The sequence below is a fragment of the Astyanax mexicanus genome, chromosome 4, assembly GCF_023375975.1.
Source record: "Astyanax mexicanus isolate ESR-SI-001 chromosome 4, AstMex3_surface, whole genome shotgun sequence".
NCBI classification, from domain to species: domain Eukaryota; kingdom Metazoa; phylum Chordata; class Actinopteri; order Characiformes; family Acestrorhamphidae; genus Astyanax; species Astyanax mexicanus.
In genome coordinates, this window is record NC_064411.1 from 41198198 (window position 1) to 41216842 (window position 18645).

General features: G+C 37.5%; 3 protein-coding genes across 3 annotated transcripts in view; 2 read left to right on the forward strand and 1 right to left on the reverse strand.

Moving 5' to 3' along the window:
• The window catches only part of LOC103044296 (P2Y purinoceptor 13), a 353924-nt gene that overhangs the window by 56405 nt on the left and 278874 nt on the right, over window positions 1-18645 (forward strand). The window lies entirely within an intron of this gene.
• Window positions 601-11030, forward strand: LOC103021855 (G-protein coupled receptor 87). The gene is made up of 2 exons (XM_007230639.4): window positions 601-820; window positions 8008-11030. The coding sequence occupies exon 2, from the start codon at window positions 8010-8012 to the stop codon at window positions 9036-9038; it is 1029 nt and encodes a 342-aa protein (XP_007230701.2). The 5' UTR covers window positions 601-820; window positions 8008-8009; the 3' UTR covers window positions 9039-11030.
• On the reverse strand, window positions 11002-18483 carry neu4 (sialidase 4). Its single transcript, XM_022678808.2, has 4 exons — window positions 18420-18483; window positions 15828-16059; window positions 14643-14898; window positions 11002-13413 (listed from the first exon to the last, which is right to left on the reverse strand). Exons 2-4 carry the CDS (start codon window positions 16029-16031, stop codon window positions 12530-12532), a joined length of 1344 nt encoding a protein of 447 aa, XP_022534529.1. The 5' UTR covers window positions 16032-16059; window positions 18420-18483; the 3' UTR covers window positions 11002-12529.

An 18645-nucleotide genomic window follows, 5' to 3' on the forward strand; every position in this document is an offset into this window, starting at 1 on the left:
TGTCACTATGAGTGTGAGGTTGCAGGTTGGAACCCCCGCTCATGCAGCTTTGCCATCAAGCTGCCGGCGCTCAGAGGGAGCAAAATTGGCCCCGCTCCCTCCGGGTGGGTAGATGGCGCTCTCTCCCCACATCACTCCTACGGTGATGTCTGCAGCACAGGGCGTCTGTGAGCTGATGTACCGGAACCGAGTCGCTGTGCTTTCCTCTGAGCACGCTGTGATGCAGCTCGGCATTGCTGCATTAGCAGCAGCTCGAAAAGAAGCAGTGGCTGAGGAAGCATCAGAGGAAGCATGTGTTAGTCTTTACCCTCCTGGTGTGTTGGGGCATTACTAGTGATAGGGGGAGTCCTAATGAGTGGGTTGGGTAGTTGGCCGTGTAAATTGGGGAGAAAATGGGAAAAATTAGAAATAAAATTATAAAAAAAAAAATAGTTCTTTAAATTAAGTTTATTGATTTTATTACTTCATGATTTTACGAGTCCTACCAAACGGGCCGGTTATGTATGTAGCTGTAACAGTTTGTTTTCCAGTAATTCAGCTAAACAGTTGGACTGTCTCCGGTTACAAAGCATTCACCAGAAAAGCAAAGACCTGCCTGCACAAGCTCTTACACACACCCACACCCACACACACATGCATACACACGCGTACACACTCATAAATTCACACACGCTCGTTCTGGCTCTGTCCCAGCTGCAGTAAACATAAATATCGTCATAAGCTTCTTAAGAACTTCTGAGGAAAAGGCAAGAGGCGAAGCTTCTGCACTTCCATTCAGACCACAGATTCTGTGTGATAACAGTTCAGCTAAGAGATCCAGGTGAGCTTGATTTCGTGTTTTATTGTGTTGTACTCTTTTAAGTTACATATTTAACATCATCCTGAGTTTTTTTGCATCAGGACAATATTAAAGATGTAAATAAATTATTATTACAGCTCATCTACAGTGAAGTGTATTTAGAATCCTAAATGGTCTATTGGTTATACATTGAATTGATGCTGTTTTAATTTTAAATGCAATTGATTTCTTATTTAAATAACAAAATGCAAGAAACACATAACTATTATTTTATATTAATTTCATGGTTGTAGTTATATCTCTGATTTGACATGTCAGGTTTTAGAGCGAGTAAAATTTGTGGGAAATATACAGTACCAGTCAAAAGTTTGGACACAGCTTTAATGTTTTTTTTTATTATTATTTATTTATTTAATTTATTTTAAGACTGTAGATTTATATTAAAGATATGAAAGCAAATAAGGGGCATGTTAGGAATTATGTCGTAAACAAAAAACAACCCCCCCCCCCCCCCCTCCCTGACCTAATCCTGATTAACTGAGATGTTTGATATAAAACACTGAGAAAACTATATTCCAGGTGACTCTACTTCATGAAGACAGTGAGATTAAAATACCAAGAGTGTGCAGATCTGTCCTTAAAGCTAAATGTGGTACTTTTAGAAAAATCTTACGTATAAACCTAAATATTCTGGTTTGTTAAACACTTGTTGTTGCCAAATAATTCTGCAAGTGTCTCTTAATAGCTTTATCGTTGTCAATATTAAACAAAAATGAATAAAACACATTTAATGAGAAGAGGTGAGTCCAAACGTTTGACTGGCACTGTATTTTGAAAGCATTTAAAGAAGTTTTAGTGTGAGCTCTTGCTTAAGGTTGCATGCTGTGACAGGCCGGATCTAGCCAAGAGATTCTGGCCAAAGGGATCTTTCTGCATGACTGAACAACTGCGTTATACATTTGATATCAAGGAATGTAGGTCTTCAGCCGTCTGTATGAAATATGGTTTTGAATTATGTTTAGATAAGTATTGGGTAATTCAACATGCTGCTCAAAAAACAATTTATTCTTCCTTCAGTGTACATTGAGCACATATATGAGTGGTTCCTCCCCCTCAATTTGATTAATGTTCACTGTTCCCATTGAACGTATTATCTTCATGACTTAAGGGCCTATATTACACCCTACACAAGGCGCGTTACAATGCTCATTGCTATCTAACCCCCCACCAACAGTCTATTTCCATGCCTTGTACCCGTGTCGTTTAACCCTTTCAGACCCTGTGTCCATAACAATGGACATCACATATTTTCTTTTTTTATGTTTTGTTGCACAAAACAGTTATCGAGGCCTGTTGTTCATCAGTATAGATCAGGGGTGTCCAAACTACGGCCCGCGGGAAGTTTCCTTTTTTGGAGCGGCCCGCGATTTTAGAAATAGAATGAAAGTTGGCCCGCTGTTAAGCAGGTTTTTATAATATGAGATTCAAAGTTTGAACACTTGGTGTCAGAAACGGGCCAAAGAGTCTAAAAGTGGAGAGGGTGTGCATTTCTAGCGCAGAAAAACGGGCCAAAGAGTCTAAAAGCGGAGAGAGTGTTCAGTTGTAGCACAGAAAAACGGGCAAAAGAGTCTAAAAGTTGCCGTAATTAAGGATTTTAATATTAAGAGACATCATGAAATGAAACATTAATTTGAAAAATCTTAGTTTACACAACACTGTCAAAGATAAAGATAGTAAGTCAAGTAAAATGGTGTGTAAATGAAAGTAATCAGGAAATGTATTATTTAAAGTGGTATATTTCATTATTTGTTTTATTACAGAGTCTGTGGCCCGTGACTTCAAATATATTTCTCCTTCTGGCCCCCAACAAAAAAAGTTTGGACACCCCTGGTATAGATCATAAACCACTCATTGAAAAAGTTTACTAGCCAATAAGTAGCTTAGCCCCACTCACTGTACTATAAAAAAACACAGCAACTCAAGACATTGGGGCATGGCAGCATTAGAGCCAACGAGGCAAAGTAAGAGCTAATTATTTTTTTTTTTTGATAATTTTATATGATTCAAAAGGTCAATATTAAATACAAAATAAAAATGACAAACAATGCAATGGACATTAAAAAGCAATTAAATATTTGGATTTTTTTTTTATTTAATTTTAAATATGAGTTTATGTTCAAATAGAACAGTCCTGTTTTGTGTTCAGCACAGAAAAAAAGCATTCTTATATTCTTATATTTTCATATCACTGGAATATAATTCAGGTTTAAAAGAGTTAAATAGCAACAAAGCTTGCAAATATATCTACTTTGATGGGTGTGATGGTCTGGAAATGAGGTGTGTTCAGGTAAATTTCTGGCGTATTGCTATCTTGGCAATAGAACACACAGGCGCACCACTGACTGAAATCAACCTAGACAGCAGTCAATCGTGAGATGTTTATTGCTATCTTGGCAATGTAGGCATGCCTTACACTCTCAACAGGCATACACTCCGACTCGTTAGACACACACAAGGACAAATCCAACTTTTTCATATTTATGTTGCCGTAAATGACCTGCTTGCTCATCTTTACAACATGATAGATAGACGAAATCCACCAAAGTCAGAGCACACCTGGCTCTTAAAGGGAATGGCAAGTGACACACTGATTGGGTTATTTCAACTATGATTAATTAAGATAACTAGTACATGCTTTTTGCGTATTTCGAGCCATGCAATGTGTACTTTTCCCGTGGTTATGATAGCAAAGACACGCAGACATATCCTAAATCATGCTGCATAGTGCAAAGTTGACAGCCCTCTATAGTCAAGAATCTAAGAATATAAATGCCTCCTCCAATATTATTTATGTGGTGGAATATTTAACCATTTATTTATTTTGTATTTAATCTCATTTACTGGTGTCTTGAGGCTGGAATCAACATGTACTGTAAATTCAACAAGATCTCACCTGATAGGATCATCATTTCTAAAGTGCTTTTCATTACGTAAATATGTTTATTTAAAAACGCTCCTGCAATTCCACTGTACTGCACATGATCCAGACACACAGTAAAGTTGACTGAATGCCGTTTCCTTTGATGAGATATGAATTCCAAGGTATAAACACATCTGTTTGTGAAATGCTATTCTCATAAGCAAAATAATCTTGAATGTGTATCTTTAAACAGAGTCCTTAAAAGGGCTTGAAAGTGAATTCATGGGAGCACAACAAGCAACTCTGCAAAAGTGCAAAGATGAGCCTTTTAGAACCAGGCAGGCTTGAAAAAGGACACTAAAAAAGTGAGATAGTAAAACAAAATGATTAAATAAACATAAAATGTAATAAATTCAACATAAAAGTCCTACAAAACTTGTTGGTATGCAGGAATTTGAAGTATTTTCTCTTGTATTATGATCACAATACTGAAGTACAGCTCGAATTTGGTGATAAGGCAACGCATACAACATCAAGATACGTTTATGAAAGTGAGGAGAACCTGTAGTTCCACATTTTATCTACTAGAGAATCAGTGACCTTTACTTCATACAAAGAAAACAACTGAACTGCCTGAGTTGATCTTAGATTATTACTTTCACTCTTACAAATGAAAAGATGCATCAAATTAAACCAAAACCATTTAAGATCCAATGCTACTCACCATCTGAATGTGGATATCAATAGGAAAGTAGGAAATAGAAGGAAGTAGGAAATATTAACAAGAACATCCCTGCAAGACATATTTTCTACTGGAAAAGTGGGGAAAGCCACAAAAACCCGGAGTTCAGAATACAAGATGGCTGCACCGCACAACAACAGTAGTAAAAGCAGTAGTATTATACAGTTAATTAGCACTTCTGTGCTTTCTTCTGTTTCTGTCTAAAAAAAATTAGTTGTACACACAATTATGTCCAGCTTCTCTCTTTAGACATGTTTTCATTGTGTTCAGATTTGCACAGTACTTTATAATGGCAATTGGGAATTACATTGGGAATGCTAACAATGCTAACCTGGGAAAATGCTGAAAACAATAACCTGGAACATACAAAGTGGGACATATTTTGCAGAGGTGTCAAGTAAGGACGCACAAATACTTTTTGTTACCTTAATTAAGTGGAAACTGGAGTATTTATTTACTTCTTACATTTTCACACAATTATCTGTACTTTCCACTCCTTACATTTTAAAACTAGCCTCGTTACTCCTATTTCATTTCAGCTTGTTTTCATTCCAGTTTCTGATTGTTCCAAAATAAACCCCAATCCAGATTAATCTATCCATCTATCAGGTAGAGTGAATCTGATTGTGATTGGATGTAGAGAAGTATAAACATATTCCATTCCAACACCCTACACTCTAAAAAACAGAGGTACGATATGAGTACTTTTTTGTACTCGAAGGTACATTCTTTATAATTGTACCCTCAAAGGTACAATATTGGTCTTTACAGGGTCAGATTTGTTCCCTCTGAAGTACAAAGTCATTTCTAACAGCAATAAGTACAGATTTGTACCATTTAACCAGCCAAAAGGTACATTCAGAATTCTGCATCACTGTACTAATGAACAGTATATATTTAAATTGCACATTTTTTATTTGAAAGCCAGACAATTTTGTATCATCAAGTTTTTGAGCCATTTTTAGTTGATGATAATGTTTATAATCTTTATGATCTTTACTGCCACAAAAACCATGGGTACAAAAAAGGACTTTCACTGAAAGGTACTTTTTTGTACCTCAATATAAGGTACAGCCCCAGCGACAAGCTTTGTACTCTTTTAAGTACAAATCTGTACTTATATTTCTTAGAGTGTATTGGTTTATACCCGGTTTATCCATCAAACCTGCACATGAATCACGCCCACACTCCAGCAAGAACATTACAGACGTATGTAGCCTAGAATGAAGATGATCCATGCAGAGACTCAAGAGACTCAAGAGAACTCGAGACAAATGTTCCAACTAAGCTTCTTTGATATATTTGCATTGTACTGAAATGAATTCCTTTTTAATGGGTATATATGCAGCTGAAACTGAAGGTAGCCTAGTCTATCCCAAATTTATCAACATAAGCATTTTAATAGAACGTTAAAATCATTACAACAATTTTAGAAAAATGTGTTTTGGCCTAAAAAGGCTTAATGTTTTCCCCTTACATAATTTTTACTTTTATACTTTAAGCAGTACTTTTGCACTTTTACTTGAGTAAAAAGCTTGACTTGATACTTCAACTTCTACAGAAGTGTTTTAAACTCCTAGTATCTATACTTCTACCTGTGGAATGAAAGTAAATAGTTTTCACACCTTTAGTTTGATCATTTGGCTGGATTTGCTCTCTGTTCTTTGGAAATGTTATTATGTAGTGTAGTAAAGGGAAGTGAAGTGAAGTGTAATGTAGTGTAGTGTAGTGTAGCGTAGTGGAGTTTAGAATTTAAGGAATGTTTAACTGGAACTTCATCAATTTGGGTGTGACACCATTCCCTGCTTTGACACCAGACTTCCATAGTAAATGGAACATAAAGAGCATTCATTTGATGCAAATGTTTTTGATTTTATGCTGTTGTTTTTTACAGTGTGCTTTTAAAACTGTAAAATAAAATATATTCTTACACATATCTCAATATTTTTCATGGTTTGTTATGGAACCAATATGGGTTCTTTTAAGGCATCACTAAAATTTAAAAAACATTTGAAGCACCTTCATTTTAATTACTGTAAGCGTGAACTCATTCTTGGAGTATAAATATTTAAAACTAACTGAAGTGCTGCAGGGTTAAAAGCAATTGTGTGGCATAATTAGAGGTCTAATCCTGTTTATCACCTGACAATTGACTTGCCTGTACCCATTTGCCTCTACTAAACACCATTGGCATTATCATGCAATAAGCATGGTTTATGGTCTTGACAGATGTGATACGCTTTCATATTGACAGATGTGATGCGCTTGTAGATTATGTTCATTATCTTTTGGAGCCTTTAGGGGGCTTTCCTGGGCTGTTTTCATAGTTTAACATTAGCTTTATTTACATAAAAAATAAAAAGGGTTTTATAGAAGACAGTCATGCATGCCAGATTGTTGCTGTTTACAGGAGATTTTTACTTCACGTTGGCAATCTTTGGTTTATTTTTCCAACCTTGCTGTTTTTTTTTTCATTGGAAAATGCAAAAAGATATGTTTTACTTAACACTAATAGCCAACGAAGGCTGTCAAAAGCAATGTGTAAGGAAGGTAAATCACAGGAAGAGAGTGGGTATTTGTGCTAGACTAACTCTAGCCTGTCAGCATTCCAGATTAGGACATTCAGTTATCTCACCTACCGCAATAACAATTAAGATGTAAGGGAGTTAGGATGTAAGCCATTAATTAACAGTTACAACACATAACTAGGAAGGGCAACAATGGCCTGTCGTCTAACAACTAGTGATTCCTCATTTATTTGTACTGTTAAACCTCATATCTTACTAGATGCGTATCTTACTTTGTCTTTTCCATTTGTCAAAATTAATTTCTATTTCTGTTAATAACTTTATTCATTCAACTATAATAACATATTAAATGCCTGAACGGACTTTTTATATTATTTTATTAGATATGTTAAAAAAGTCATTGTCACTGTTGTTCTTTCTATTTATGTGTTTAATAGGTGCTTATTAATGTTTTTAATGTATTCGCAACTTAATTTATAACTATTAATAAACTAATGCCTCAATGTAAACCGGCCAATGAGAACCAATCTCATCAGATTATTTATGAACACATTCTAAAACAAAGAAAAAAGCTTGGGCCAAATAATAGTGTGGTTAATATGCTTGTTGCAAATTGACAAAACATCTCACCCCATCCAACGTCAAACGCCTTCTATGTAGACAATTCAAATGCTGAATATTATATGAATTCTATAAAAACTTTACTATATTATATGGACTAAATTGTTGGGACACCTGCTCACCCATTATTTCTTCTAATGTCAAGAGTATTAAAAAAAAAAAGATTTAATCCTGTTTTTTTTTTTTTATAACGGTTTCTACTGTCCAGATTAGACTTTCTGGATGTTGGATGATGATTGAGCACCATCATTTCAGAGAACACTGAAACACAGTTCCACTGCTCCTGTCCATGCTTGCCATGAAGCATGGTGTCAATAGGTTCATAGATACAACTTGAAGTAGCTTCTTACCATAGCACTTATTCTTTTTTTCATTTTTGGTTCATTTTGTTTTCCAGTCATGGCTCCCAACTGCTCCAACCTGTCGTCTCCCACGCCCTCCTTGGTCTTCGCCTCGCTTTACTCCGTGGTCTTTGTGGCTGGCCTGGTCCTAAACTTCTTGGCGGCGTGGGTCTTCTTCCAGATCTGCTCCAAGAAAAAGACCTTCATGCTGTACCTGAGAAACATGGTGGCGGCAGACCTGCTCATGACCCTCACCCTGCCGGTCACCATCCTCACTGAGGCCGGTGTGGGGCCGTGGTGGCTTCCGGTGCTGGCCTGTCGCTGCACAGCCGTGATCTTCTACACCTGCATGTACGCCAACATCCTCTTCCTGGGCCTGGTGGCTCTGGATCGCTACCTGAAGATTGTCCGTCCATTTGGAGGCAAGTGCGGGGATTGCCTCTACAGCTACTCCTTCACTCTAGCCATGGCTGCTATGGTGTGGGTGGCCATGATAGCGATATCCCTCCCCAACGCCATACTGACCAACAAAGAACCAACGGAGGGAACGGCGCATACCTGCAAATGTCTAAAGAGTGACCTAGGCATAGGTTGGCATGGTGTGGTGGTCTACACCAACATTGTGATCTTCTTCACGGTGTTGATCACCCTCGTAACGTGCTACGTGTCCATCTTCAAGCACATCCTCCTCTCCTCCGCCCAGTTTGTGAACGGGGGACCAGCAGGCCAGAGGGACAGCAAGTCTGGACACAACATTCTGGTGCTTCTGGTGGTGTTTTTCATCTGCTTTGTGCCATATCACCTGTGGAGAGTCCCGTTCACCTTCAGCCAAACTCACAATCCTTATTCGAAGGAAGTGGCGAACATACTGCTGGATGGGAAAAAGGCCACGCTCTTTTTGTCTTCCTGCAACGTATGCCTGGACCCCATCATTTACTTCCTTATGTGCAAGTCTTTTCGAGGCAAGCTTGCTCAAACTCTGGGACTTAAATCACTGATACAGAAAACCATCTACTCCCCTGTGTCTGAGAGGAAACAGATAGTGATGCGTTTCAAGGAAAACGGATCATCATCCTCTTCATCGTAGCACAAATGTGTATCCTCATGCAAAATAATAGACAATATCTGTAGATAAGAGCATATTTTGGTCATGATCTGGCAGCTGTGTATTATATGTATATACTGTACCCTATTTATCCTATGAACTATTTACATTATTACGTTTGAAGCTATCATTTACCTAATTTATATATCTGATGTTTCCTTATATAGCAATTTAACATTTATCATGGACCATTTTTTTACTCTGAGAAGTTTGATAAATATAAGATGCTGTTTGGACAAAAGTATTGGCACATTTGCTCATTTATTGTTTCTACTGCTTTTGTTGGAATATCTGTCTCTGTATACTGTCATTGTAAGGATTTGATTGCATTCAGTGACAAGAATATTTAGCATAAGCAATGTCAGGATGTTGAAAAACACCATCTTACCAGTCAATTCTACTGCCAATTATTCTCTACAAATCTGTGTGCATTTGCACATCTGTGTCAGCAATATCTCAGCAATGTTAGCATTATAAGCGTTAAGCATTAGAAATGCATTCATCCATAGCAACTGTTGTGAGGTTGCTATTGGCAAAAAGCTTTATAAAATACTAAAATACCGGTTTAAAATAAGGTTTGGCTGGTGGTGTGACTGTCTAAGTGCTAAGTCTCTGGGATCAATGGAAGATTGTAAGAGACAGAGTTTAGGAATAAATCTACACTGATGAGTGTGGTGGTCTGGAAATGAGGTGTGTTCAGGTACATTTCGGGCATGTTTTTATCTTGGCGATGAGAAATACAGGTGCGCCACTGACTAATTTAAATCCTGACAGCAGTCAACAGTCAGCCGCCTAATTTTGTTTTAGCCATGCAGAAGTGCCATGTGCAAACCTGACTTTTTTCAATATCCTCTGCTGAGACCGGCAGAAGTGCTGCACTGTTAGATATCAATCGGACTCTTAAAGTGAAAGACAATTGGTTCATTTCACGTATTGTCTAAAACTCACCCATGCAAAGATTTTTTTTTGCATCCTCATGATACCAAAGACACACCGACAATGCCCTAAATCCATTTGCATGATACACAATTGACCTATAAGCTATAGATCACTACAATAGGGCCCTGAGAGTCCAAAGTAGTATGATTGGTATAATCCTCCAATCACTAGTGGAATGCCAGCCTGTGTGGGCATCTGTGGAATGTAACAAAATTAGCAGTAAGCATTGTACTCTATCTGCTTAAGCTGCTTAAGCTGCTTTAGATCTATTCACCAAAACAGCTGAATTTAAATTCACTTCATTTAAAATGCTATGCTAACAAGCTGGACTATACAGTTGTAAGTATCTCCATTCTCACACTGTATGAAAGTTACTAAACAGCCCATTGGTTAATGCTAACATGCTAGAATCTAGAAGCTAGAATTAGAATTGATTCAAAGATGCTCACTAGTAAACACATACTGTATTGACCCAAATAAAACACCCTGCATTTCATAAGCATATAAAGCTTCCACATTTTGAGAAAACATGGAAGAGTTCCTATGAAAGAATGTGAGGCTGGAGTTTGGATGGCTCAGTGTGGTTTGTGTGGTCAGCGATATTATAGCCTTATTCAGAAAAAAATTCTCTTTGGTTAAAATGACTTAAATATTTAGCATATTTTAAAAGTGTGCAAAATGTCCTCATGTTGACAAAACTGGGAACAGTTGATATAAAAGAATGCGTGTGTAACAAAAATGTAGATGGTTCTGTATTTGTTTTCTGTGTGTAAAACCTTTATTTTTATATAATCAAAGCTTTTTTATGTATTTTGAACTTGTTTACAGTAGATAAAGTGTCAAAGTTAAATATACTCAAATATGCACAACACATAAATACACAACACGCACTAACACACCACAATCACTGTCATACTACAAAAATAATGATCCTATTCATTTTTGATCTGTGAACCTGTGAACCCAAAACTGCTTTTAACATAGATCATATGTTTGTAGTAATAATAAAAAAAATACACTACATTTCTGTGAAAACAGTGTGTTTTTTGCTTGTGTGTGTGCTGTAATACCTAAATGAACACTTATGCCAGTTGTGTCAATGTCAATTTATTTATAGTGCACATTTAAAAGTGCTGTACATGTTAATAATTAAACTACACAACAATAAGAAATCTAAATAATAACACAAAAAACAACAGGAAAACAGAACATAAACTTTGTAAAGTCTGTATAAAAGTCTGATAAAAGTTTGATCATTTTATCTTAGGTAAATAAAACTATTTCTGTCTTGGCATAATTCAAATTTTAACTAACTATATTATCATCCACACCTTTATAGTGTATGTCGTCGCTGCCCAATGAAAAACACTTATCTCCATTTTTGTCACTTTTTAGTTTACTACATAATTTGAACAGAAAAACTGTTCCTTACACTGTTCCTTACATTTCTTGATGAACGGACCAAAAGAAACTCTTTAAAATTACCTTAAATAAACTCTTTTTACATTGACTTCCATTGAAAGTGTACAAGGTTTTTTCTCTCTCTGTAAAGTAGCTGTTTTGGAGATAAGTGTTTTTCATTGGACGGCGACGATATTCAAGGCAACTTAACAGAGCAATCAATGATGTGAAATCCAGTTTCTTTAAAAGTACATAGATCTAGTTATAATCATACTGTATTATACTGACGTACTGTAGCAATGGAATAAAACTAAACAATAGTCCCCAAAAACACCATATACACTGTTAATAAAAAAAGGGCCCTAGAATTGAGCCCTGGGGAACTCTACATTAAATAGATGCAGCCAATAAAATGGCTTCTCCGCTTTTGCAAGGAAACTTATGTCAACACAACTTTTACAGCTTTTAATTAACAATAATTCTATTCTCTCTCTATCTCTTTCTCTATGTATAACATCAAGCATAACATTATGACCACCTCCTTGTTTCTACACCCATTATCAAATTTCCCAAGCTCTACTGAACATATAAGAGCACTTGTATAGTTCTAAAACTACAGACTGTAGGCCTGTATCTGTTTTTTTTCTTCAGTATATTGTATTATCTTCCCTTTAGGACCCTACAGGACCATCACTGAGTAGGTATGTTATATTTGGGTGATGGGTCATTCTCAACACTGCATTTATATGTACTGGCATGGCGGTGGTGTGTTGGTCAGACACAGCAGTGCTTCTTGAGTTTTTAAACACTGTGTCCACTCACTGTTTACCATTCTTCATAATCAATGATGTGTTTAAAAACTCCATCAGCACTGCTGTGTCTGACCAGCATGTACCAGCACAACACACACCACCACTGTGCCAGTGCCTATCAACGCAGTGTTGAGAATGACCCACCATCCAAGTAACAGCTGTTCTATGGTGGACTCTGGACTCTGGAAGGATAATAAAGTACAGTACTAGGCGTACATAAATACATATTACAATATACTACCAAGAAATCTACTCTGTAAAAAGCTTACATAACTTTGCAATACTTCAGATTCTTCTGCTTTCCCATGCTTTCACATAGTATTAACACACTCTGCAGAGCTCACACATTCCTCTCTTCTTCTTCCTCTTCCTCTTGTCTTTTACCCCTGAGGCCTCAACACCCCTGAGGTGTGGTTTGTTGCGAGGAATGTTGTCAATGAGCTCGAACAAAGTGAAAATACAGAAGGAAATCTCGTCGTAGGCCGTCCTTGTGCCGTTCTCAAACAAACATGCAAACGCAGTGAGTGGTGGAGCCCCATCAGTCTGGAAATCCAGGTAGGCCAGGTCCGAGTAGGCACTCGGACCCTCGTAGATGACCCATGGCCCTGTCCAGCAGTCAGGGTCTCGGGGTTGGATGTTAAGGTACAGGCCTAGGTCACGTCGACCTGGTCCAGATGGGTGTCCATATACCGTCCATGTTGGTATCAGAAAGTTCTGGGGAGAGTTCTCGACTAAAACAGATGAAGAGCCAACAGCGGACGTTACTCGCCTGAGAAGGGTAGGGGAGTTCTGGAGGAGGTTCAAGGGGGCCGGGAAGCCAACCACACTGCCGTGGCAGCCGTTCCGAGGTTCGGTAAGCTTTTGGACCAACTGACCCTTCTGGAACACAGCTCCATCATCGAAGCTCAAGGCCTGCACACGGCAACCGAGAGTACTACGGGCATTACAGTACAAAACGTTGTTCCCATCCTCCTGGTCTATGGACACCATTTGACACTCAACACATTCAGGACCTGGAACTGCCTCCCCAAATCGCCACACCCTCCCATGCGTGTCGCTGTAGAAGCAGAAGGAGTGGGGAGTGGTGGTGCACACCTTGCCGAAGCACTCCTTGCAGTCAATGTGGTAGGCATAGGCTGGGATCAACAGGCGACCGGACTTCAATTGGATGCCATGGCCTGGTCCAAGAGCAAAGGTAGCCCACTCTGTTGGCACAAAGATTCGAAAGAAAGACACAACACAATTGATTAGCCACAATTATATATATATATTAAAACTTTGGGATTAAATCACAAAGTAAATCTTAATACTATAGAACTTTACTGTTTAACAATTCTTCTAGCATTCTAGTTTCTTAGCATTCAAGTGCCACCGGTTCAATTCCCAAGTAAGCACAGTTGACTTTGCCCTCTCTAGGTGGGTAAGATAGTCCTATACTGCCCCCAATCAATTAGTGCAATTCTATAGATGACATGGCTCTATTAGTAGATGTGACAGGACTCACAGATAACACAGATAAAGCTGTTTTCACACTGAACGCAATATATGCTACACTTACTGCTCATATCCGTGCAAGCTGCTTTCAACAGCAATTGCACTTTGCTTGGCACATGCCTGTTGGTGTAATTTGGTTATTTAGAGACATCACATTAGCTGCTCTGCAACTGGCTGCGCTTAATATAAACTTAATATGACTCTGACTTTATTTACCATGTTGAAAATCCACATTTGAGGAACAATTTCATTGAAAACATGAATAAGTTTCTATGTTTAGTGTGAGAACAGTCCTTTTAGGGCAAGTCAGTTCACTCAGTCGCCATCTTTGAAATGTGGCCAGATAGTTATATCCTCCCATTCAAGACCAGTGTCCTATTAGTTTTGAAATACGGTAAATAGAAAGTTTGTCTCTTTGCTAAGATTGTCTCTAATAAAGCAAGTTGTAAGGACATGTTGGTTTTGAGGTCTTTGCCCGTTCAAACTAAATTATAGGAAAAATGAAATTATAACTAATGTCTAAAATGCTAGTTTTTGTCTTTGGTAAACTAAGTCTTTGGTAAACCGAAACTCTGTAAAACACAGAGTGATGATTTTCCTAATGTTTAGGTTTGACTGTCCGCAGAATCTAAAGTTCATTAGGATTTCCTCAACTTAACAGATTTCGCATTTGTAAGAAATTCACCTGAATCCATCTTGCTTCTGAAATGTAGGTCTATATGTCATGGTCAAATCTAATGAAGCAAAAAAAATTGGGTTTTGGTGTAGCCCACTATTTCTCAACCAACAACAACATGCATTTTGGTTCCAGAAGAAGAGCTGACTAGCATGCTAAGTAACCCTGCATGTTCCATAGGTCTTGTTGGTTGAAGAGTTGCTGGAGAATGCTGGGTCAGTGGATCTTGGCTTTGGTACACTGGCTCCAGAAACTTCCTAATACCTTTGATTGTGTCTCCTATGACCTTCTTGGTGAGGTCCACGGCAGGACTCCAGGTTTTTCCACAATCATCACTGGAAACATAGCAGAGCCTGGTTACGTTCTTGCCCGTTATTAGCTGGTACGCCTCGGTGGTGTGCCCCAAGACAGCGATGAAAAAGAGGAAGAGTGTTCCTGTGAAGACGTCGTAGACTGGGCATGGATTCATGGAGCGATGGCCTTTCAGACAGGCTGTGCTCAGTACCTCCATGTCTTCCCACTAGACACAAGATGGAAGGAAAAAGAAATTAAAGTGTGTCCCTTGGGCTCAATATGACATAAAGTGTTGGGACCCCTAGCTTTAAAAATAGAGATTATTCAGCTTTTGTTGGAGTAACTGTTTCTAATGTCCAAGAAAGGCTTTCCTGTAGATTTTGGAGCAAGCCTGTGAGGATTTGATTGTCTTAGTGAGGTCAGGATATTGGATGACTACCACCCAAACCTCAAACCCAACTCATCCAAAAATCACTGTTGCCAATAGGTCATATTTTATCAAATATACTTCTCAATAGGGACTAGACAAACTATGTACAGTATTTTGGTTTTGTGTAAGCAATAAGAGTAATTTAGGGAAAAATATTAAATTTAATATTACACACCTGTAATATTTAGTCTGGTTAAAACAGACTCTGGTTCGTTAGCACCGTTGGTGTGGTTCGTTTTGTGAGGTGTAATAATGATAATCGCACTTGGGTGTAGACCAAAACAAGCAGAGAAAACGTGATCTGACCTCGATCTAACTTGGCTATCAAATACACTCCTCATTTTTGAGCTAAATGGCTGTTCAGGTGCAGTTTAACTTGATTTATTATCCAGGTATTTACTACAGCTTTTAAGAAATGCCATCTCTCCCACTGCTCCAAGCTAAATTACACTGAAAAACATGCTAGTCCAGAACACTTGACCTTTTTCCTGTATTTACTTTCTTTCTCCCACTTCAAACACTCCAGGTCTGACCAATAAATAAAGACAATATGCTCACCTTTGTGTGAAATCACTAACTTGTTAACTGATTCGGACCAGAGAAACCAAAAACAGGTGTAAAAACACCCTAAAAGTAGCTGAATGCATTCATTATATACCAATACTCTTTATTTTACTCTTGACCCACATCAAGTCTATCAAGTCTAGTTTCATGTTTTAGCTGACCTCCACATAGTTCTTGTAGAAGTGTCCCTTGCGCACGACCAGGAGATGAGCCTGGGAGTCAGCAGGGCTCAGTCTCTCCTCACAGAAGGCCAGAAAGCAGGAGGAACGAGGCAGGAAGATCAAAGCTGGAACGCGATATGTCACTCCATTCGCTTCCTTCCGGAACAGCACTGAGCGGGCAGGGAAGTAGGACGAGGATCCCATGGTCCAGCGATGGTCATCGGTGACAACACTGAAAAACATATACATAAGATTTCTAAGGCATGAGGCACTCAAAGTTTTAGCACCACCTCCTTGTCTATTATACAGCTCTGGAATAAATTTAGAGAACACTTCAGTTTCTGTATCGTTTTTTTTAATTTTGCTATTTATAGGTGTATGTTTGAGTAAAATGAACGTTGTTTTATTCTATAAACTACGGACAATATTTTTCTCTAATACCAAATAAAAATATTGTAATTTAGAGCATTTATTTGCAGAAAATGAGAAATGGCTGAAATAACAAAAAAATATGCAAGAAAAACAAGTAATTCAATTTCATACTTATAAAGTTTTAAGAATTCAGACATTTTTAATCACAGTTTTCATGCATCTTGGCATGTTCTCCTCCACCAGTCTTACACACTGCTTTTGGATAACTTTATGCTACTCCTGGCGCAATAATAAATGGGCTGTGATCATCCATCTTCCTCTTAATTATATTCCAGATGTTTTCAATTTAGTAAAATCAAAGAAACTCATCAAGTGGTCTCTTATTTTTGCATTAATAGCTGAGTAACATACTGAGTAATTAATTGTTAATACTATTTGTGATTGTTTTCCACCACAAGAACATTAGTGAGGTCATGTACTATTGCTGAATGAGCGGTTCTGGCTCTTTAGAGGTATGGTGTCTTCTCCCAACACACCTGATTCAACTAATCAGCACATTACCAAGCCCTTTCAGAGCTGCAGTGGGTGCTTTAAAATAAAGAATATACTAAAATGTGTACTAGGCAAATTGACTTTTGTCTTGGGTTATCAGTCAGTGAAGCACCTGTGTTTTTCACCGCCAAAATACAAACATGCCAGAAATGTATCTGAACACACCTCACTTCCAGATCACTACGCCCTTCAGTGTAGATTTATTCCTAAACTCCGACACTATTTTAACTACACGGGCACAATGCGTGAAAACAGACCTTTGATAGAGTATGAAACAAAAAAAGGAGCATCGCGACGCACCTTGCACAGGGTGTTTGATAGGACTCTTTGTCTTTAATTTCTCTTAACTGTGATCAACTGATATTTGGTATTTTGCAGAAGTTGTTTTGGAAAATTTCACCACAAGGCTTTTCCTGTGTACACAGTCTGAGCGTGAGGACCAGTGTGTCTGGAACAGTCAGAGAGGGCATGATCCAGCAAAAAACGAGCTGCCCCCAACACACAGTCAGCATTCTCTTTAAAAAGAGGAGGCTAGCACAGAGAAAAACTGGCCATGTATATCTGATTTAACAAGTTTTTCAAAACTAGAATGTACTATACGTTGTTAGAATAAAATATTAATAAATCAGAAAAATGAACATTTCTTTAAAAAGCATTGCCACAGCAAAAATGCAATACAGCTATGTATTATATATTTACTGACTCGCTTTCCTGTAGCTCTCTGAAGACCACAATGTCAGTATAAAAGTATAAATTTCAGTTGCATTTAATAGACATGCAGTTGAATGTTAGTTGAATGTTAGTTAAATGTTGGTTGAGCATCTGTAAGTAAACTGATGGACCATCCAAATTAAATGATACTAATTATTTTTTTCTTAAGTTTCAAGTTTGAGTTTTCTTAAAATCACTCAATACCTAAAATGTAGATGATCCTGTAACTAGTTTCATTAATTAAGTAACTACAGTTAATAATTTAGTATTTAGTTATTTATGTATGAAAATGAAAGTTCCCTACCATAAATACTTAATACTAAAGTTATTCATACCTAATACAAAGTTTTCAGGAAATGCACTGTATTACTCAGCACCTACTATAAATTCCTCAAAAAGCAATTCATTATTATTATTCGCTACCAACCCTAAATAATACACCTATGATTAATATACATTATTATTTATATTAATATTATTATTATTTAGATAATCTAAATAATTCAGTAACTATTATAAATAATGGATTATCCTTTATAAAGTATTTAGGATCTACTACAGTATTCATAATTATTATTTATTATACTAAATACTATTCTAATACTATATTAAGTAATTTAGGACCTACCTTACCTTTTCTTCTGTGAGTACTAAAGATTACTCCCTTTTTACTATACTGTACTCAATTATACAAAATTTAGTACCAACAATAAATAATTTATTAGCTACAGTTATTAAATATGTACTAATAAAAAATCAGTAAACACCTTAAATGATTCAGTAACTAACTATAGATTAGTTGGTTGTCTAAATATTCAGTAAATCTTTAGAAATACACAAAATACGCAAATCAGCACCTAAGGAACCAATTACCGGCACAATTATGGATCATAATAATAGAAAAAACTACATAAATCTATTGTATTTATGGTACAGAGTAAAAAGCAGAGTACTTACACTACAGTGGAAGATACAGTCTGTAACACACTGTCTGTTCGTTTGACGAATGTTCGAGAGTGAGATATCGAGAGCGTGTGAAATTGTGGGAGTGTGATGTGTAGGGTGGGGGGTATAGGGGAGCTTGGTGGGGGGGGGGGGGGGGGGGGGGTGAACATGCACAATAAAGGCATGGTTCGGATGACCTTGTGTATTAGGTAGTGGCCCATTCAGTGCGCCGCACGCA